Source organism: Ochotona princeps, chromosome 6 (genome assembly GCF_030435755.1).
Source record: "Ochotona princeps isolate mOchPri1 chromosome 6, mOchPri1.hap1, whole genome shotgun sequence".
Classification (NCBI taxonomy): Eukaryota; Metazoa; Chordata; class Mammalia; order Lagomorpha; family Ochotonidae; genus Ochotona; species Ochotona princeps.
In genome coordinates, this window is record NC_080837.1 from 23,827,234 (window position 1) to 23,849,801 (window position 22,568).

General features: G+C 37.7%; 1 protein-coding gene across 12 annotated transcripts in view; it reads right to left on the reverse strand.

Moving 5' to 3' along the window:
* Positions 1 to 22,568, reverse strand: part of TCF12 (transcription factor 12) — a 336,770-nt gene that overhangs the window by 25,945 nt on the left and 288,257 nt on the right. For 6 of the 12 annotated variants that reach the window (XM_036495661.2, XM_058665794.1, XM_004578054.4 and 3 more), the window contains 7 exons: positions 20,134 to 20,239; positions 19,050 to 19,189; positions 18,663 to 18,807; positions 18,292 to 18,356; positions 12,280 to 12,358; positions 1,547 to 1,620; positions 453 to 524 (listed from right to left, as the gene is read on the reverse strand). In XM_036495661.2, the coding sequence (XP_036351554.1) occupies positions 453 to 524; positions 1,547 to 1,620; positions 12,280 to 12,358; positions 18,292 to 18,356; positions 18,663 to 18,807; positions 19,050 to 19,189; positions 20,134 to 20,239 (681 nt within the window). The remainder of the gene's footprint in view (positions 1 to 452; positions 525 to 1,546; positions 1,621 to 12,279; positions 12,359 to 18,291; positions 18,357 to 18,662; positions 18,808 to 19,049; positions 19,190 to 20,133; positions 20,240 to 22,568) is intronic. The other 6 variants (XM_004578056.3, XM_004578059.4, XM_058665796.1 and 3 more) reach the window with 1 other exon arrangement.

A 22,568-nucleotide genomic window follows, 5' to 3' on the forward strand; every position in this document is an offset into this window, starting at 1 on the left:
TTGAAATTCAACTATAATTGACTTTAAAAAAGGATAACTGGTATTATAAACTAATCTTCAAATGATGGCAATTTGGGTAAAGATCCTCAGATCCACCAAGTTTAAGTTACAATCGTAAGTGAATAAAGCTACTTATCTTAAATGGTAAACACAATCAGATACATTCTTTGACAACACTGAGGAAATGACATTGTCTGTGGATACACACATGCCCCATACACAAATTTATTAGAATTTTAAAACTAAAAGCACATGCTAGTAGAGCTTTTAAAAAGACTCACTCTCAACAACATAAGAAGCAAAAGTCTATTTTTATATATGGTTATAAAAACTGAAATGGTTAACTGATTTTAAAAGACTCTGGAGTCTGTACAGCTTGAAGATTTTAAATGGATAATGGGAAGTATAATTAACTGAAACACAAAAAAGGCACCATCTAAAAGAAATAGTACCTCACAGACATCCTTTAAGAAGGACATTGCATCTTGCAAATGCTCGTGAAGTTGCTGCTCAACTCGATTTTTCTGGCAAAGTCAAGACAGAACAGGAGGCAAAGCATAGGTTAAGATTAACTCCAAAAGAGATGAGGAAATAGCTGTTGTGCACATCAGCATAACATGTTAGTAAAGTTAACGCGGAGACCTGAGAGATCTACTTGCATTAAGGTTTGAGAAGGCTTGGATTTGATCAGGGAGGTTATAAAGGTTAGCATCTAAACAGCTCAGTTTGCTTATATTTGCTTGCAAAATACAAGAGAATATTCTTTAAACTTAAAATGCCGTTAGTGACAGAAAAAGAACATTCTATTTGAAACCTGAAATTACTGAACAACAGCATGATTCAGAATTCCATCAAATCATCATTATTTTGTTTTTATGATTCTTTGTGATTTGGGTTAGAAATGTAAACATACAAAAGTAACCATTGTTAACATTACAAAATCTTCATATTTGAGGACCTTGAAGGGCCTTATTAACTAACATTTTACTTATATGATTTAGCATATACTTTTTATGTAAGAAAACATGGCAAAATACTTTTATGACAAAAATAATTGCTATTCACTTTAAATTTTTACTGGAGATAAAAATAAATTACATATAATGTTATAAGGAAGAGTCAAAAAACCATATTGCTTTGCTGGATTTGATTCTGTTGCTTTCCCTCATTTCTTTTTTTCTTCAAAATTCCCTCATATGTTTAAAACTTCAAGGGAAAAAATGAAGCTCTACATTTATCAAAAAACCAAAAATCTCTTAACACTACTTTAATACCAGCTGTCCTGATACCAGAAGCCTGATTCCCAAAGAACAAATGGCAAAAACCACACTCAATGTGTCTTGTATTTTTCGACTAAATCAGGCCATTTGTTAGCAAAGAATTTGTCTGTAATGCTATCCTGCTGTTTCTTCACTGTTACAGGATATGTTAAAAAAAAAAAGACAAGAAAAAGAGATGGAGAAAAGGGGGAGGAGGGAGAGAAAAGAACTCCACAATATCAAATAAAATCCTGTAGGGCTTGCAAAAATCTGTAAGAGGCTCTTACCAGGGAGTGGAGCGAGTTCTCATAGCTTGGGGAAGAAGGAGCTTGCCCTCCAGGTCTGGGCCACTGACTGGTACCTGTTAAAACCCAAAAGTACCCGCACACCTGGATTAACTTGGTGATCCTGACAATGTTCTGCAGAAAGGGGTAATGATTATAAACACCTATAAGCAAGTTCACATGAAAATTTTTGTTCAGCCTTCAGTATTGTACTAGCTACTTATTATAAACCAAACACACTGGAGAAAACCCTCTTAAATTAATACAATGTAGGGAGCAGAGAAATCGAAGAGAAAAAAAACCCACACTTTAAAATACAAGTACATTGATGTGTTTGTATACTCTTTAGACGTTGTCCAAATGTATATCTTGATTAACTGTACTTTGAACACACAGTTTTTTCATTTTGCTCCTTCTCTTGCAATATTTTATACAGTCTTTGATAATGCTACATTAACTGTCACCCAGTTCTCTTCACCATACATAACTTGTTTAATCACACATTATACCCTACTATTGCTGAGAATTCTGGATACTATTAGTAGATTATTATCAATAGTGTTTCTTTTAAGTTAAATGTTTTTAAAGCTTTGAGAAGCAGAGTCATGGAGACAAGAAAGTCAGAAAGAGAAATATCTTCCAAATCTTTCATACACCAGTTCGTTCCCCAAATGGCTACAACAGCTGAGGCAGGGGCAGTAAAACCAGGAGCCAAGATCGTCACCTTGGTCTTCCACTTAAGTAGCAGAGGCCCAAGTACTTGGGCCAAATTCCCGTACTTTTCCAGATGCTCTAGCAGGGAGCTAAATAGGAAGCCGAGCAGCTGGGACTCAAGCCAGCATCCACATGAGTTGCCTGTGATGCAAGCAGCAGCTTAATGTGCTATACCACCAAGCAAACCATAATTTTTACTTTCTTTAGTAGGGGCATATCTTTAAGGAAGGTACCATTTTTAGTTAAAGAGTGTGAATTTATTTATGATCTTAAATTTATAGCTCCTGCTCCCACTCATCTCTGTAACTGTGACTTTCAGATAAATAAATCCTTAATAATAAAAAAAAACCAGAAAAATAATCCAGCTAGAAAAATAAAGAATATCATTAAGAAACAAGAATAAAAGATAAAAACCTACAATTTACTCATATGTTGCATAGAATTCAACGTTTTAATGGTTCAGTCAAAATAGCCTTAAAAAGATTTAGAGCAAGTGTTATGGCATAGCCAGTTAAGCTGCTGCTAACGAAACATGCATCCCACACTGAAGTGTCCTGGTTATGCAGCTTCTGATCCAGTTCCCTGCTAATGCTCCTTTGGAAGACACTAGATGATGGTCCAAGTTTCTGGGTTCCTGATGCCCATGGGGGAGTCCAGGATGGAGTTCTCCACTCCTGATTTTGGTCCAGTTCAACTCCAAGAGTTGCAGGTATTTGAATAATCTCCCTGTGACTGTGTCTCCCTTTCTATGTCACTTAACCTTTCAAATAGATAAACAATTTCTTTAAAAATTTATTTTTATTGGAAAATCAGACATACAGAGAGGAAGAGAGACAGAGAAGATGATCTTCTGTCTGTTGATTCACTCCCCAAGTGGCCGCAACGGCTGGAGCTCAGCTGATCTGAGGCCAGGAGTCTGGAGACTCTTCCAGGTCTCCCAGGTGGGTACAGGGTCCCAAAGGATTTGGGCTGTCCGTGACTGCTTTCCCAGACCATAAGCAGGGAGCTGGATGGGAACTGGGGCCACCAGGATTAGAACTGGTGCCCATATGTGATCTCAGCATGTGCAAGGTGAGGACTTTAGCTGCTAAACAAATAGATCTTAAAAAACAAAGACAAATATGGGCCTGTGCTATGGTGTGGCATGTTAGGTATCCCTTATGAATGCCATTTTTTCTACCTCTAATTTATCTCCCTACTAATGTGCCTGGGAGAGCAGCTGAAGATGTTCCAAACCTTTGGGACTTTGTATCCATGTGGCAGACCCAGAACAAGCTCCTAGCTCCTGGCTTTAGCCTGGCTGAGACTATGATGTTGCAGTCATCTGGGGAATAAATAAGACAATGAAAGACTTCTCTAACTTTGCCTTTCAAATAAGTAAAATAAGGCTTTAAAGAAAAAAATAGAGAAAACCACTGATCAAAAGTTAACACTACTTCATGACTGCACATCTGAAATTAAGGTATTTATAAAAAGTTAAAGACCATTCAGTAAATATATATTATTATATATTACTAAGTAAAGCTTCAGGCACCATCTAAATTACACTGGCAATCAAAAGTTGGCAGTTCAAAAATCACTTAATTAATTTTACTGCTAATAATTTGCCTTATTTATGTTGCTAAAGTCATACTACAACTTGTTTATTATCTCAGAAAAACTTAAGCTAAACTGTTTCTGTTAATTTTGCAAGCTGTAGTTAGATATGTATTCTCAATCAGCTAAGATTTCACAACTATATATACATTTCACAATACACACACATAAACACTTGTACCGTTGATTGTACATTTCCAATATTAAAACTGAGAAAAAATGAAATCTGTGTATCAGCAAACCTTTTCTAACTAAAAACTTTTACACAAATTATGTTGAGAACCACTAAAGGCATTCCATCTGACATACCACTGTAATCATAAATGAACAACATAAACAAACTATGCTTAATTTAAAGCTACCCAGAAGCTTGGAAGCTAATTTTACAATTAATAGGTAGTATTTAGGCCTGGTGTGATGACTCAGTTGGCTAAACCTCCCCTTTTAAGCACCAGCATCCCATATGAATGCTGATTTATGTCCTGGTTGCTCCACTTCCCATCCAGCTCCCTTCTTGTGACCTGGGAAAGCAGTGGAGGGTGGCCCAAAGCCCTGGGACCCTTTACCCACATGGGGTACCTGGAAGAAGCTCCTGGTTCCTGGCTTCAGATTGGTTCAGCTCTGGCCTTGCAGCCATTTGGGGTGTGAACCGGTGGGTGGAAGATCTGTCTCCCCCTCTGTAAATTTGCCTTTCCAATAAAAATAGAGGGTAGAATTTAGTGAAACCGATCCTAAGCCAGGAGCCTCATGGGCACAGGATCCCCAAGACTCATGAGATCTTCTGTTGCTTTCCCAGGCCATAAGCAGAGAGCTGGATTGGAAGCGAAGCAGGTGAGACACCAACTGGTGCCCATATGGGATGTTGGTGCTTGCAGGTAGGAGATTAGCCCACTAAACCACCCTTTAATCCTCATTGGTGATTTTCTAAGCAATGATGTTGAATCACAACTTTTCTGTAAATAGGCTAACCATATCCATTTTTAAAGATTCTAACAAAATTTACTTTCCCTTAATTGTTTGTAATTTTTTCTGGTTCTCAATACCCTTGGGTGATCAGTCTGTGATACAGGGATGATCATCAAATTAATATGCATGGAAAACTAACATCTCAGGCTACTTTTGTGTTTCTTTACTAACAGTGCTGAGGAACATGTGGCCTAAGATCAACCGCACTTTTTTCTCCTGGTGAGGCAGATTCACACACTCATGAGAGAGACAGAGTGAATGAGCGATCTACCATTTGCTGGTTGATTCCCTAAATGGCCTCAATTGCCAGGACTGAGCCAGGCTGAGGCCAGCAATCTCAAATGGGTCTTCTGTGTGGGTGGCATGACACAATGACTTGAGAAATCTTCTATTGCTTTACCAGGTTTACTAGGGAATTGGACTGCAAGTTAAACACCCGAGACTTGAACTGGCGTTCTGATGTAAGATGCTGGCATTGCAGCTGGCAGCTTAACATTCTGTATCATGAAACCTGTCCCAGGTATGGGTGCGAATATTTTTTCTATTTTTTTTTAAGATTTATTTAATTTTTTGGAAAGGCAGATCTATAGAGAAGAGAGACAGAGAAAGATCTTTCATTTCCTGGGCCACTCTGCAAGTGGCTGTAATGGCCAGAGTTGAGCTGAACCCAGGAGCCAGGAGCTTCTTCCAGGTCTCCCAGGTGGGTGCAGGGTCCTGGAGGGGAAGTGGAGCAGCCGGGACATGAACTAGTGCCCTCATGGGCTCCAGTGTGTGCAAAGCGAGGATTTAGCCACTGAGCCATCATGTGTTCAGTGGCTTTGAGAATTTTTTTGGTGCTGTTACGAATAAATAACAAAGGATCTATCTCCAAGATATAACACATTGAAAAGGAAAAACACACATGTTTAAGCCTATTACAGATGAGGCTATTCACGATTAAAATAGAATGCCAATAGAATTAAGTCATTAAAGAAAACATCTCCCTGGACGTCACACAAATTTCAGCTTGTACTTATTTCACAGGCAGAACTCTCAGAGCTCCAGCTAAATTACTGCAAAATTTCATGCTACTTGTCACAAAGGTAATGACTGGAGGTGACAGAGTACAACAGAAACCAATGATGTGTCTGGTAAAACTCAAGGTGGGAAATATAAAAAATTTAGTGTACTCACACTGTGACTCATTAGTACCACCTGCTAATTTCAAAAATGTTATTTATTTTCACCATTTGCTGATTCACTTCCCAAAGGTCCCCATTCTGGTTGAAGTCAACTACCAAAACTCCATCCTGTTCTTCCATGTGGGTATCAGGTGCCCAAGCAACATTGGGCATATGTTGCCTTCCCAAACACATTAGCAGGAAGCAGGATGGGAAGAGCAGCAGCCAAGGTTTAAAATAGCATTCTTAGATAGGATGCTAGTGTTTCAAGTGGTGGCTTAACCAATTCTGTATTACTTGTTAACTTAGTGAATTCTTAGTGAATTCATATTAGCGAAACAGTTCGTTCTTTTTAACCCGATTAACATGGCTAAGCCACAGGTAAGAGGTACTGAAGCATTCTTGTCTAACGATCTAATCATGGACTTTCTTGTTGGTACAGCTATCATGTGATAAATGAAGAAAAAAGCATATATCATGAGAATTTTGCAGTGATGACCTTCTAGCTACAGATCAGACTTCTAAGGGGTCGGATTCAAATTCTAGGCACAAACCACAATGCCTGCATACCTGATACTAGACCTGTAGCTTTATCTCTTTGTAAAACAATGGTAGGAAGAAAATATAGATTAAATTTTGATCCACACTGGCATCTCTAGGCTTTCTGTTATCAGTGTTGGCTTTAATACATAAATATGAAAAAAACAAAGTTTACAGGCTGGAAATCTCAGGAGCTTCTTCTGGGTCTCTCACTTGGATACAGGGTCCCAAGGCTTTTGGTATCCTTTACTGCTTTCCCAGGCCACAAGCAGGGAGCTGGATGGAAGTGGAGTAGCCAGGAGACAAAGTGGTTTCCATATGAGATTCTGGTGCTCGCAGGGACAAAATAGCAGCTTTTCCCTTTTCTTTGCTGTCACTTGTGGTCTGGTAATAGGCATTCACAGTGTCATTCTTTATAACAGATTAAGCAGAAGTTTTTAGGTTTTCCACCCAGAAAACAATTTAGTGATTACACTGGGCTTTCATTGGCCATCCTAATAAGCTAATGCTTATTCAAAATGGATTGCGATAAGTCTATTACTACAACTTACTGAAGATTTCCAGCCAACAAGGTAGCTGGATGGCAAGCATAGAATTACCTAACTAAAAGTTTAGAGAGTCTTTGATCACTGAATCTTAAACTTACCCAAGTGGTTCTGATTTGCTTTCACTCTGAGTGGGACCTCATCTTCCACCCAATAAAACTGGTTATAAACTTAGACAATATTTTGTGTGGCTCACTGCATTCTTCAAACAACTTACTACACATATGGTTATTCTGTTGTTTCTCTTGAATTTCACATGAAATTCAAAATTTCCTGAGATTTATGCAAGCTTGGGAAGACCAGAGAATTTCAAACCTTACTGCAGCATTGAGTATTTTGTTTTCCAACCAACCTTTCTTAGTGCTTTACACTTTCATATGGCAAAGCTTGTCGCCAGTCATTTAAATGACTGTGGAGAAACAGGTCATGTATAGTCTCAACACCTGAATCTGTTATGCTCTTCCCTTTGTAACCCACAATCTCTTTATTTTCCTTTCAAAATCCTAATTTTTATGAAATATATCCTGAATACGAGTTTAAAACAAAATTTGAAGGCTCTTTTTCAATAAGTTTACCATTTATTTTTTCAACTACACTGAAAAGTCCCTGAAGTCAGGTATCTGATTTTAACACAGGCACAGTGGCAGAGGATAAAAATACAACTCAAATGATTACATTATGCCAAACTTAGATGTTTTCTCATTATCTTCTACATTTTCTTTATTTTTGCCATGAATGTTCATAGTACTGCCATAGGTTGCAGCACTGTTGTAATCATTGAGCTTTTATTCATTTACATTACAGAAGGCAGTAAAGAAAGGCAAATGATGGTTTAGCTTGTCTGCCTTCCAAGCATCCTCAGCGAACACATTACCTGAACACAAATGCTTGTGTCTTTTCCTAAATGACAGGGCCATTCCTCTGTTTTTCCTTGTTGCAACAGGCTTAAGTGTTTGCAAGGGGAGTAGAGGATAGAACTCTATTATGGATCAAGAGAAAGTAACTCAATTCTTAGTTCTTGGGATAAATCCTGATGCCAAGGACAAACACGGTGGTCTCATTTCTGTTGCAGACAATGGCATTAGGACTGGTGCTGGCTTATGAGACACAAGGCTAAAGAGGCCTCAAGAAACATATCTGAAAAAAACAAGGAAAATATGGCCCCTTTTCTTTTACTGGACATGATTATATCTGCCCGGGGTATCTTCAAATGTTGTCTTGCTCGCAGTCTGAGCAACTGCAAAGAAGGGCCAGACCTTGCCTGTTATGAATTTTGTTTACCCAAGGTAACAAATCCTGCCCCAGCTCCAGTTAGTTTAGACAAGAGCTTCTTTTCAGGGGAAGCATTCTATATGTACCTCAGAAGTCTCCCGGGAAGCAGTCTCTAGTTATAAATGTTTGTTTTTAGCCTGAAACTTCCCAGGGAAAGTAAGAATTTAACAAGAATGATTGCCTTAGAAGCTGCCTGTGTGGCTCAGCAACTGTGAAGTTGACTATCAAGCTAAAAAGTACACAAGTGTAGACAGTGGGTACAGATTCTTATTTTAGATACCTAGTCATTGCTATTTAAGGTCCAATATGATTTCCTCACAGTGAACAGGAGCTCTGGTTTACTATTTTTCTTTTTTCACACTGATTGCGAACACTTTACTGTAAAGTGCTCTCCTTCATTCTTCCTCAGTTTCCATCTCTGCTGTGTCAAAAAGCTGACACATGTGTTTAGAGGATATGGAAATAAGAAGGAAAAACTACAGATAGGAGACATGAGCGACACACCTGCATAAAATCGGTGTTTGATTTGCTGTTTCAGCAGGAACAGCTGTTCAACTGTATTTTCCTTTGATTATGACAACAGTCTAAATTTTCATTAATCAGCGGAATAAAGGCGTGTCACTCTTTAAACATCAGATAAAAATGGAAGGAGAAATGTCTAAGTCTCTGATCCCTCATTTCACAGATACTGAACTCTGCTGCTCAAAGCAGCTCAGCTCCCTGCTGGATGTTAATAGAAACCTAAGGATTCTGTGAGAGGAGAGGCAGCCAGGATATACACCAATGCCAATCCCTCAGATGGGAAAGTGTAAAGGCTGTGGCCAAAGTGATACTGAGAATCTTAGTAGAATTGCCAACAGGATGAGTAGGGTTAAATTTACATCATTCTTCTTGTAATTTCAGCTCTCTTAAACAACAATTTTCAGTCAATGGGTCTTTCACAGTCTTGTCTGCGTGGAGAACAGCTGTTCAACTTTTACTAGACAGCTGAAGCCACGGTGTCTGAGAAAGTGGTAGAACCTGCTAACAGTTGAACGCAGCTGCCAGCAGTTCATCATTGCCACATAGGACTGCTTCTTCCAAAGTTTCCAGGCTCACACACACATACACAGCACAGGAGGTAGCAATGGCCCTGGCATCTCAGAGCCCCTGATTTTTCAGAAACTCTGACCAATGCTAAAGGACTGAACAAAAACCAAATAAACCACACAAACTTAACTAATGACCTAATCAGGTAAACAATTATTTGAGGTCAACTAGTTGCTGGAGGAACAGTGATTTTATCCATGTACTTAATGACTTTTCAAAATAATTTTCCCTCAGCAAGGTTTTTTTCTGCCCCTATAAAAACTGCTTGAAAAAGTTTCAGTTTTAAAACTACTGTTTAACAGACATTAAAAATTTTATCTATTCCTAGTGTGTTGAAAAGTTCTCCGAACAGCAATTATGTTTCAATGCATTCATGCCATAACACAGCATTTAAAACATGTAAAAGAATGAAATGTGAAAAAACACCAGGAATAGAGCAAAGGAAATATGAACCAGTTATTTTCACTAGAAATATTCATACATATCTGCCTTGTTAGAGTTATAAGCCAGTTTGGACTATCCTAAAATTCGCCAAGTTCAGTAAAAATCACACTTCAACACTATAAACTACTAAATACAAAAATGAAAATAGACATGAGACAGCTGAATAGTACCCTATAGCCATTTTAAGGTGTATAGCAGCTGGTTGTGTATAAACTAAAATAGAAAAGTAGTCACAGGAGTGGTTAAGAACTTGCATTTTCGAACATATTGGTTATTATCAATACCATGCCAATTAGCTCCATAATGTTGTGAATCGTTGCTGATGATATGTTGTGGCTTTTCATTGGAGGGAATGATATTCTCCCAGCTCTACTTTCAGACCAGGGATGGTCTCCTAAAGAAACTATTGAACTTATCTGGACAATAAGATGCTGGACTCTGCATGGTACATGCTCGCAATGAAGGAATCATGACTGGATTTGAACTGTACTACCTGCAACAATGTGGAGGAATCCAACATGGGGGGAGGGCAACGGGAGGGGTTGGGGGAATCCCAGAGCCTATTTTATTTTGTCACAAAATGAAATGTAATTAAAATAAAATAAATATATTGTGCAAAAAAAAGAGAAATATTCATACATATCTGTAGATTTCTTTTCCTTAGGGGGGAAAATATGTTTTCAAGATTCATTTTATTTATCTAAAAGGTACAGCTACAGAGAAAAAGGTCAGCAGGGAATACAGAGAGGGAGAGGTCTTTTATCTGCTGGTTCACTCTGCAAATGGCTGCACTAACCTGAGATGGGCCAGGCCAGAACCAGGAGCTTCCTCCCAATCTTCCAGGTGGATGCAGGGGCCCAAGCACTAGGGCCATCCTCTGCTGCTTTCCCAGGCCATTAGCAGGGAGCTGGACTGGGAGTGGAGCAGCTAGTATGGGATGACAGCACTGCAGTAGGGAGCTGTACCCACTACAACACAATGCTGGCCCCAGAAAAAAAATTATTTCATGCTCAGAAATTCATATTCTTAGAATTCACTGAATCCAAATAGAAAGACAGAGTATATCTAGCAAAAGCACTGATTTTTTGAGTCTCACACATGGTACATAGTAAGTGTGGAGAACAAGGAAAACAGAAATTACAAATATTTCTAAAAGTGTTAGTTTTATTTTTTATGTAATGAGTTATCTTCTTCATATTCTTCCTTTGTAGATTAACTGCCTAAGTATATACCCACCTGCCTATCTATCTAAAAGGCAGAAGTGAGATGGAGAACTTGTCATCTGCTGATTCATTTCCCAAAAGCCTATTGTAAGCTGGGATGGGACCAGGCTGAATCAAGTACAGCGTATCAAGGTCTCTCAAATGGGTGTCATTTAAGTACTTAGGCTATTACAGCAGATAAAGTTGCCACCTGTAATGCTGGCATCTCACATGGGCAGTGCTTTAAGTCTTGGTTGCTCCACTTTCCACCTATCTTCCTGATAATGTTCCAGTAAAACAGCAGTAGATAGCTTGGGCCACTAATGAGATCCACCTGAGATACTTGGAAGACGCTCCTGTCGGCTGGCTTTGGATGGGCCCAGGTCTCACCATTGCGAGTAGGTGGGGAGTGAACCAGTGAGTGGAAGATCTCTGTCTCTCTCTCTCTGTAACTCTTTCAAATAAATAAGTAAATCTTAAAAAAAAAAAAAAAAAAAAAAAAAGTGGGCCCGGCGCAGTGGCCTAGCAGCTGAAGCCCTCACCTTGAAAGCGCCAGGATCCCACATGGATGCCAGTTCTAATCCTGGTGGTCCCAGTTCCCATCCAGCTCCCTGCTTGTGGTCTGGGAAAGCAGTCGAGGACGGCCCAAAGCCTTGGGACCAGCACCCGTGTGGGAGACCTGGAGGAAGTTCCTGGCTCCTGGCTTTGGATCAGCATAGCATCAGCCATTAAGCCCACTTGGGGAGTGAATCATCAGATGGAAGATCTTCCTCTCTGTCTCTCCTCCTCTCTGTATATCTGACTTTGTAATAAAAATAAATCAATCTTAAAAAAAAAAAGTGTAGAAGCTGGGATTTGATCCCAGGTTCTACAACACTGGATCTAGGTCTCCCAAACAGCAGCTAGATCAGCTAATGACACAATGCTTGCTCTTCCCAGCTTTATTTTCATACTGTTGTAACAACCATTGTTAGAAATTTTCACAAAGTAGCTTATAAATTATGAAATATATAAATGAATCAAAGCTAACAGGCATTTCAGTTTTCTTCAAAATGAATGCAAAAGAATGTTCTACCTACATGCTTCATTAGTCAAAACTTAACTATTTTTCCTGACTTTTAAAAATTGTATTTCACTGCAAGAAAATGGACTTGAAATATTTCTAAACAGTTGCACACATTAAGTAGTTTGACAAAACCAAAGCCTACCTGTAAGAGGTGATGGTGATCCAACTGGTGTTGATGGATTTGATGGGAAACTACTGCTGGTATGGTCAGGAGAATAAATCTGCCCACAAAATAAAAGATACATAAGTATCAGTATGTGACTACAGAAAATACAAATCCAATTACATGACGTTACTTTTATAATCTAAGATTTAAGGTGAAATATTTTTCCTATCAATTTTATGCCTAATAGTTACACAAAGGCCACAGAAACCTGAATTTCAAAAACAGAACAAAAACGTACCACGTATACTGCAATATGAACTATATATAGTCCTGTTTTAATTTTTTTCAAGATTCAAATCATTATAATGGTTATGCGCACAGATGCTTTTTATAAAATAAGTGAACTATAAGATTGGTAAGCAAAGCAGGTGTTAATGGTGGGTAGGAGTCAGTAAAGCTTCAGTGTCAGACAAAACGGTTGTTTCTACAAAGAAGTCCATCTCGTGGATTTCTAGTCCTCTGTAAACGTTAGTCTCCTGAAAGCACTGGAGAAAGAGCATTTCCTGCTGGTCCCACATTTTGCTTTTGTTTTCTTCATGGCACTTCCATTATGTTTACTAATTGTCAGCATACCCTTCTGCCTAGTACAAGTAAGCTCTAGGAAAGCACGATTTTTTCTAACTCACTACTGTAGTTTCAGGCTCCATGAGAGTGCTGATAAATGGTGCAGTTGGACCTGCAACTCCGTTTTCAATGATGAAACATATCCCATTCTTACTGGGAATGTCCACCTAATTGATTCCTTTTAACTGATTCTATGTTCTTTCAGATCCTTCAGTGTAGATTTCCCAAAGTTCTAGTTTCTATTTGCCTGTGCTTTATCTCTTGGTAACTCAGTTCTTCACCAAGTATCAACTGTACATCCTGGTGAATGACTCCCAAATTAACACCTCTGTCATCAAACTGGTTGCCAGATTTATGCATGTGGGCAGGCTTCACGAGAAGTCTGTCTAAACCCAAGCTTCCTATCTTTCCCAATTCTCTCTCTCACACCTCAGTTAGCTCAATCATTCTCATGTATCCTCTCACTTTTTCTTCCTGTCCTTCTCCCTTTCCCTTTCTAGACACCAATACTCAGAATTCTCTGTGTTTTTGGGACAGGCACACATTGTTTGTAACGCCATGACACTATTTTAAATCCTTCATGGTCTAGCACTTGTGGTTGGACTATGTTAAGTCTTTACATTAGTAGTTACTTTTCCTTTTATCCCACTCATTACTACCTAAGAATGACTGTCCTCGAACACACTCCAATTTTTATTGTCTACTCAATAAAACAAAATGAAACTTGATGCCTTCCATATCTGGTGGCAAAAATATTTTCCTACCATATAAATTACTCATAATTAGTGTATTCTGTTATTCATTCTCATTTTCTCAACATAGCTCATTTTCCTGTCAGGATTTCTATTTCTTCTCTCCCAATGAAATTCTATATCACATCAAAGCTTAGTTCAAATGTCCCCTTCCCTTTTATGTGTGATTTTACCCTCCCTTACACTCTCTGCTGAACTTTTCTTTAGTCTTCCTTTATACCACATCAGGAATGATCATGATTTGTGTATCTGCCTTATCTTCTCTTCCTTTAAGATTGATTCCATTTGAAAGGCACAGTGATACAGAGATCTTCCATTAACTGGTTTGCTCTCCAAAGGCTCAACAGCAGGAGCTGGGCAAAGTCCAAGCCAGGAGTCCTGAATTTAATCTTGTTCTCCAACAAACACAAGTAGCTTCTCTATTCATTTGATAGAAATCATTTTTCCCACTCTCTCATCAAATTTGCTTGTTCTTTCTTGACAATTAAGATGATGACAGTCTGACAAGTTACAGGACTTTGTCTTGTCCCTTTTACTTTCATAAACATAATCTCTGTGTGTGAGAACAACACATTTATTCAAAAGTTTAACATACCTGTTTGTAACACAGACCATTAACTAAACTTTCTTCACATCTATTTTGTTACTAAATTGCAAATTTTGCTTAATCTAAAAAGTTGAGTCGCTTTACCAAGTGTTAAATATGGGGCTTTATTTGGTAAAGAGCATTCTAAATCAAGAATACATTTTCTTTTCTTACTCTCTGGCCTTACAGAACTTCTACATTGATGATTTTTAAGGAAAAGAAGTCAGTCACTTTAAAAATGGGAGTGGGAGTGATTTAGAGTCTATAGCATAAATACAAAGTAAGAACTCATTCTGCATGCAGTCCATGGTGCTCTTACTGTTAAATGACCAATGATGAATAACTCCCAATACCTTCTGCCAGGCTTAAACGATCATATGCCTTATTTTACTGCAACAAATGAGGCTCCTCCTCCTATCAGTCATGGTCCATTCCAATCAGTAGGGTGCCAATAAGCCAGAGGCTAATGAAAAGGGCCCCAGACAATAACAAAACAATGGAGAGCTCCCAGGCCCAACCCAGGAACCCTGAGTCCAATTTTTTAACACTACCGTGCACATTTCAGTTAATCTTTATTATGCTAATGTTATTGAGTCTCAGGAACAAAGAAACTTATTTTATGAATTACTTTTAAACATCAACTTCCCTGAATTTTCTTTTTCTTTTGTTAGATACTATTGACCATTTAACTAAATACACACACACACACACACACACACACACTCTCTCTCTTTCCCTTGCTCTGAGGTAGAAATCAAAACATTAATTATCACAAAGAAGTCTGATATAATCAACAAAGTTAAACAGTCTTCTTGTTTGATCTCCTCTAAATTAAAGACCAAGTGTTTTGATATGGTATTAGGCACTGAAATAAACCAGATGTTTCTTCCTCTATATAACTCTCCATGGGCACAATCTTAAAGGGTTATTGTCTGGCAAATGTTCAGGGAAACACATTAGAAATGGCATGGATACACAGATTTTCCTTTCCTTCTATCTACCCTAGTTTATTATCTAAACTAATGCATAATCCACAGGGCTTTGGGAACTTTGTGTAAATACTTTCATGTACAATTCTCTTTCCCGCTATCCTAAGATTAAGACCACAATTATCCAGGCTTAAACCTAAAATAAAGGAACCTTTGCAAATGCATTATCTGGCCTTATATGTTTAATCACACACTGTTCTGTGTGCTCTTTAATACCTAAACTGGAGAACAAAGGTTGTACCCTCTGAAGTTTCACACATGAAAAGCCCTTCTACAACATATATCAGACAGTTGGGGATAACTTCTAATGCCAAAAGCATGTAGTTTCTCCATGTAAAACTAGAGACTACATTAAAAAATCACATTCTAATAATGGACTTTAAAATTGTAACACAGTCATGATTACTACTCCCAAAGATCTATAATATCTAACATAAAATTCTCCTGTTACGTCAGGTTTTCAATTCTGATCCTTATTCAGCTTATTCTCTCTCACCTCTTCTAATCCTTCCCATGCCCAGACATGTAACGTATTTTAGTACATTGTGAGAGTGTTAACCATATACGAAAATGAATATGAATCTGTAATGACAGAGAAAAAAATGTGCTTGAGGAGGTGTCCAGTTTAGGGGTAGGGCCAGCAGATGGATTGAAGGAAGGGATTTGAAGTGTGCACACTGTGGCATGCAGTGACGGAGCAGATGGAATGCATCACCTTCAGCTATGACAGAAATGATTTATGGAATGACCTGCTTGCTCCTGCCTAGTAACAACACAGGATGACAGACCTAGGTTTCCATGACAACCAAAGCCCACCCACTAACTACACAAAACAAATCTTCCCTGGTTTCCACTCAAAGAGAATTCCCCTTCCCTGTCAAACAGTTTGGTTTGTGTACTTAAAATATGGGAAGATATTCAAGAACCTGAGGGTAACTGAAAGTGAGGTTGAATGGCCACTAAAAACATCAAATTTTTGGCTGCCTAATGTATCAAGGTTTCTTTACCGGCGTTTTCCTCAAATTAGATAAACAAATGACCTACAAGGGGATAAAATATCCTGAAAGCAGGCTGTACTTTTAGAGGTTTTCTCTTATTGAGGCAAATTTTCTTTGCTCTCTTAAATGTGAAATATCTGTTACTGGATTTTTCCACAACCAGCAGAATGAACACGGCAAGCTATCTAATTTCCTGAGAGCTCCTCAGACTTAGTAATACAGAATAATATTTTTCCTAAATAGGTGGCTTACATTTGTGAGAAAAAGTTCAGGAAAATGTGGGACAACTCTGTTTGATCCTTATGAACATCTTGCAAGATGTTACACACAGCAATGGCTAAGTGCAGGCTGAAGCCAGTCAGTCAGGGTTCTAATGCATGTGGGTTTTACTCTGACCAGCTTTGTGATCCCTTAGGGCAAGCTACTTAATCTTTCTGAGCTCAAGTTACTTAACCTTTTAAACCCTAGTCCCTCATCAGTAATGTAGGGATAATAATGCAACTTTACAGGGTGTTTTTCAAGGATTAAATAAAACAGGGTATGTAAACACTCGGTGTGGTGCCAAGCACCTATTAAGTGTTCAAATTATAGCCAATATTTGTTTGTAGGTTTTGTTATTACCATCATCATTATTAACTATCAAGTAAGAATGAATCCAACATTTATTGAGCTCTACTTTGTGAGGGCCTCCACTGTGTAACAATCAAGCTTGGCTTCATTCTTAAGCTGGTACTTGCATGGAGGGAAAGGAGTATTTACAAAAATAAATACTCTAAGAGGTGTTTCTCCTTAAATGTTCAACAGTTGTTTCTACTATTCATATATACAAGCACTTTGCTTTCGCCCCTAAAAACAGCAACAGATGTGTCTGACAAGAGTCAACTGCATTTCATAGCCTATGTAAGACATCTCTGTAGGAATTTCCAGGAGTACTGCTCAGAAGAAATGAAGAAAGAAAAAAAGAAAACCAAGCTTCACAAAGTATACACAGTGAAAGTTATCTCTCTAGTTAGATTTTGAATCTTTGTATATTACTAATAAGCTGCCTCTTTTTTAGTTTTAGCATTCCAGAAGAGATTTTTTAAAATTTTAATGTTTTAAAAACTAGATATATGAAAACATGATCGCTTTGTAACTAATGTCTCATAAGATGTAAACCAATTGTTACAAGAAAATTCTTCAGAACCTCCTAATCTATTTTACTCACTTTAGTGCAAGTATTTCTTTCTTTTTATTATTATTTTTTAAGATTTATATATTTTTATTGGAAAGTCAGATATACAGAGAAGAAGAGAGGCAGAGAGGAAGATCTTCCATCTGCTGACTCACTGCAACAAGTGACCATAATGGACAGAGCTAAGCTGATCCAAAGCCAGGAGCTTCTTCCAGGTCCTCCACGTGGGTGCAGGGTCCCAAAGCTTTGGGCCGTCCTTGACTGTTTTCCCAGTGCACAAGCAGGGAGCTGGATGGGAACTGGGGCCACCAGGATTAGAACCGGCGCCCATATGGGACATGTGCAAGGTGAGGACTTCAGCCACTAGGCTACAGTGTTGGGCCCTAGTACAAGTACTTCAATCAATTTAGCATTTTTTTTTAAAAGGCTCTTATTCTCTATCTTTTGCATAAATTAGCTGCAATGGACTGTTTATTCTTTTTGAAAAAAAGTTTCCAATTAGGAAACGTCCCTTATGAAGGACTTCATTTCTCTGGATCCAGAGAATGACTAAGTAATCTTTCTTGGTTCCATCTGATTTATTTTAATGAGATTTTCACAAAGTCTGTATTTAAAACAAATAAACTTAACAAGTACATCTCAGTAATTTGTTTTAGATTAAAAAAATTACATTTCTCTTTCATAACCTACCTATCCCATTAAACAAAAACAGATGTTTAAAGTCAAGTCAGAGAGTATTTCTTTATGATGAAACTTTCTAGTGTTAATTTAGGACATCAATATAAATCAGGAATAGCTGTAAATAAGTAGTTCAGCTGATCTTGTAAACTATAGCCTTTAACTACAACACAACTGTCCATAAAATCTAATTCCTGTATACAGTGTGTACAATTCATTCAGTAGAATATATGAAATCAATACTCACAGAAGCCAAAGCTTTTCCAAGGGCATCACCTGTCTGCGAGCTGCCAGCAGCATTCCCTCTGGTTCCTGGACAGTTCAGGAAGGGAAAGAGCTCAAGAATTTCAGTAGACAAGCATGCTTTTCTAGTACTCGACCCTTATTTTAAGGTTTTCTACTGATACCTTACATTTGTCACCACAAATCAGGATTTTTCCTATATTTGTTATACTTAATAAGCTAAATAAATTATGCGTTGCTTTACAATTTTTTATTAATGAAAAAAGTTCTATTTTTTCAATTTTTAAACCACACATTAAAAATATACTAAAAGATACTGAATTTAGTGCAAACACATCAAAGTTTTAGGAAATTTGGCCAATGCCAAAAGCTCACCAAGAATGCTATCTGATCCATTGATGGGAGGAGTGTGTGAAGCAGCAACATAAGGTGAGTTGCTGGTACCTCCGCGGTGGAAGCTGGACATTGGTGGAAGACTTGTGTTTATGTCTGTTGGTGAAACTGAATGTGGAGGGTAACTCTAGATAAAGGAGGAGAAAGATATGAGCCGTTAGACACATTTTCTGGTTATCACAAACAAGGACAACCACTGCAATAAGTCAAAAAGATCATTCTAAATTAGCTTGAAGATGCTACTGTAGTCTTTTACTTTTTAAAAATGGCAAAGTACAGGAGACCCAGAAGTGATTTGTAGAAAACAAAATTTATTCTAGAATACAAAAAGAAACACAGGTGAGGGCAAAGTCATGTATCATAGCCTACCAAGCGGTCATGTGAATGAAGGCTGCCATAACTACTGGACTGAGACAGGTGGGAAGTAGAGGTCCCCAGAATTCCACCAAAACCAGGCTGGCTCATCCCATTTGATGAACTCCAAAGGTCAGAAGAATTGTGGGTCCCATCTAAAACAAAAACAGAAATATGAAATTTTCCTTAGCTCATTTATTTCGATGACGCTTATAAAGATTCACAATATCCTCCAGATATTTTCATCCTTCTTCTCCTTCCCAACCCAGTCTTCTGTCTGTTCTTCTTCCTTCCAAACTATTAAGTTACTATTTTAAAAGAATAAGGATTAGAGTCATAAAAAAATAGAAAAGCAGCCCATAAATTTAAATTTATATGGAGGAAGATGAAAACTGAAGATTTAGAAAATGCTGTAGGAGATAAAATGGCATACCGTATGTCTAGAAAAAATATTCTAAATCTACAATAGTCATTGGCATAACAGAAAACATTCTGAAGCTGAGGACTAACAAAGTATCTCAGCATTAGGCTGAAGTAACTGATAATGACCATCTTATATTGTCTAGTCTTCGAATGAAATGTGTCAGCAAAGACTCCCCTCACTAATATAAAATCAAGGAATCATCTATGTCATAATTTATTGCTTCCATATATATGCTTCCCCTAATCCCAAACCACAGGAGAACAAATAAAAATGATTTGCTGGACATGAATTAAAGGAAATGCAACACTATTTCTTCCTTAACGAGGCTTTCTCAATTCTGTAATATTTACTCTTTATTGATATTGATAATTTGAGGTACAATGAATTGGTAATTTAAACAAGAAACCAGAGTTGTTAATAGCTTTCATGTATTTAAAATGAGCAAGAGCAGCTCTCTTGGATAATCCAACTAAACTGCTATTAGCATTAAACAGTATTTAAAAACTAGGAAGCTACATTCAATTTCCTTCAGCCTCCCCCCCCGAAAAGCCAAAAACCAAACCAAACCAAACCAAAAAAACAAACCCATATAGGAATTTCTTTCATGACATTTAAAAATATTGGCTACTACACAGATAACTGAAGGGTACTTGACAACTATTTGTTATTACTTACCTTGCATAAAGAAAGTGCTAGCAAACATACTGGTTGGTGGCTTAGGAGATGGATAACTAGGCGATTCACGATTGAAGTCATCTGAATTTGGGGATGGTGCATATACCTTAAAATTAAACAGTATTTAATTTAAATGCAAATGACTATGCAAATTTCACTTACATAAAATGAGTTCTACATTTAATAAAGGACTTAAAAAGGCTTACCTCATCTCTAAAGGCCAACATAGATGCAAAGAAAACTGTTTAAATCCACGTAAATAGTATCCAACTTGATTACTATATAATTGTTCCTTTTAGCTTAGTCTGACAGAAAGAGAGTACTCAAAATATCCCTGCAGTGCACCTTGGTGTGACAACTGCACCAGGCAGCTGAATAAAGTCCAAAGCATAATAAAACAGAACTCTCACATAGGCTTATGATTTAAAATCTGAAGGGATCAACTCGTACCCTTTGAACACAAGCATGAAATAAAGTTTGGATTCATAAATTAATTTTTTTGTTTTTTAAGATTAATCACATAAACTCAAATGAGTTGCTATTCCATGTTACTACTAAAAGATAACTGAAAGGCAAAATATAATTGTTTGAGACGTTCCTTAACTTCCAATGGTTAACAAATAAATTAAAACTAAATTCTACAGAGAAATTTTAATTCGTTAATTTCAAGTTTTTTTTTAAAGCTCTGCCACAGCTTTAAGATAAATCTCACTTATTTTGTTAAGAGTAGAACTAATTTCCTTTGGTAAACCTTAAACTTCAGATAAGCAACTATGAACATCTTGAATAAGCAAATAGCAATTTGCATTCCATTGGAAAACTAAATGGGCAGCCAAATAACCTTAAGGATCATGCTCATACCATTCCTGTAACTACTGAAACGAAAAAGAAAATCATTTAAGATTTAAGATTTAAGGTGACCTATAGGGAGTGGGGGAGGCTGGTGTTGACAGGCTAGTCCTCCACTCTGTGATGCTGGCATCTCCTACAAGTGCTGGTTCAGGTCCAGGCTGCTCCACTTTTAATCCAGCTCCCTGCTAGTGACCTGAAAACCTGTGGAGGATGGTTCAAGTCCTTTTTGGATCCAGGACCTATGTGGGAGACCTAGAAGAAGCTCCTGGCTCCCAGCTTCAGATGAGCTCAGCTTTGGCCATTGCAGTCATCTGGAAATTGAACCAGTGGATGGAAGACCTTTTTTATCTCTTCTATCCCTGTAAAATCTGCCTTTCACATAAAATGAAATCTTTAAAAAAGGAGTGATACACACTCTGTTTATTTTTGCTTCTTTGCAAAGAGCATATGCACTACATTTCACTGCAAACAATAACTAAAATTGTTCACTTAAATGTTAGAAAGCAACTAACATTAAAATGATGTGGAGTATCTGAAAAACACTGCATTCGTCACATACTTGTTTGTATAAGCACAGAAAATTTCTGGAATTATGGAATTAAAAATGGGAAGATATTTTAATTTATTTTATTTAACGTAATTTTTTTTATTATTATTTCTATTACAAAGTCAAATATCCAGAGAGGAGGAGAGACAGAGAGAAAGATCTTCCAATCAGTGATTCACTCCCCAAGTGGGCGCAATGGCTGATGCTATGCTGATCCGAAGTCGGGAACCTGGAACCTCCTCCAGGTCTCCCACGCGGGTGCAGGGTCCCAAGGCTTTGGGCCATCCTCGACTGCTTTCCCAGACCACAAGCAGCGAGCTGGATGGGAAGTGGAGCTGCTGGGCTTAAAACTGGCATCCATATGGGATGCTGGTGCGTTCAAGGCGAGGACTTTAGCTGCTAGGCCACGCTGCCAGGCCCAATTTAATGTAATTTGATACCCCCCCAAAAATATGATTCATAGCCACTAATAAAAAGTTAAGAATTATAAATTAACTTGAGATTAATAGGGGAGTAACATTTTATTTGCATAAGCTGTCAGTTAAATACCTATCAAGAATGAGACACTATAAAGCCCATTGCCTTAATATTCCTAATTTCGCTTTTTTTGTAAAATCACATTAAGCAGTACTTATACATCAAGAATTTAATGGGAAAACTGGGAATGAAAATATATGTTTAGCATTGAGTATTCTACAAATTAAGCAACTAATAAGTATTATCTAATTTTATCATTTTTCTATGATCTGAATAGGAACAAATATACTGCTAAATATTGCCCTCTTCAGTCCTTAAATGCTGTTTTCTACAGCGTTCATCTAACATGACTGCATTTATATATACACATAATTTAACCTACATACAGATTAGAAAGTCCACTTTTATTCTTGCTAGACCTGCAGACACTAGTAAAGATTTGTCTTTCTGGTGGATTAGCGTTCGAGCTTGCTTGCTACCTTTCACACCCCAGTGGTAAAAACATACATTTGAGGTACCTAAGTTTGGGCCAAGATATAATCCTGCTCTCTCTCTTCTC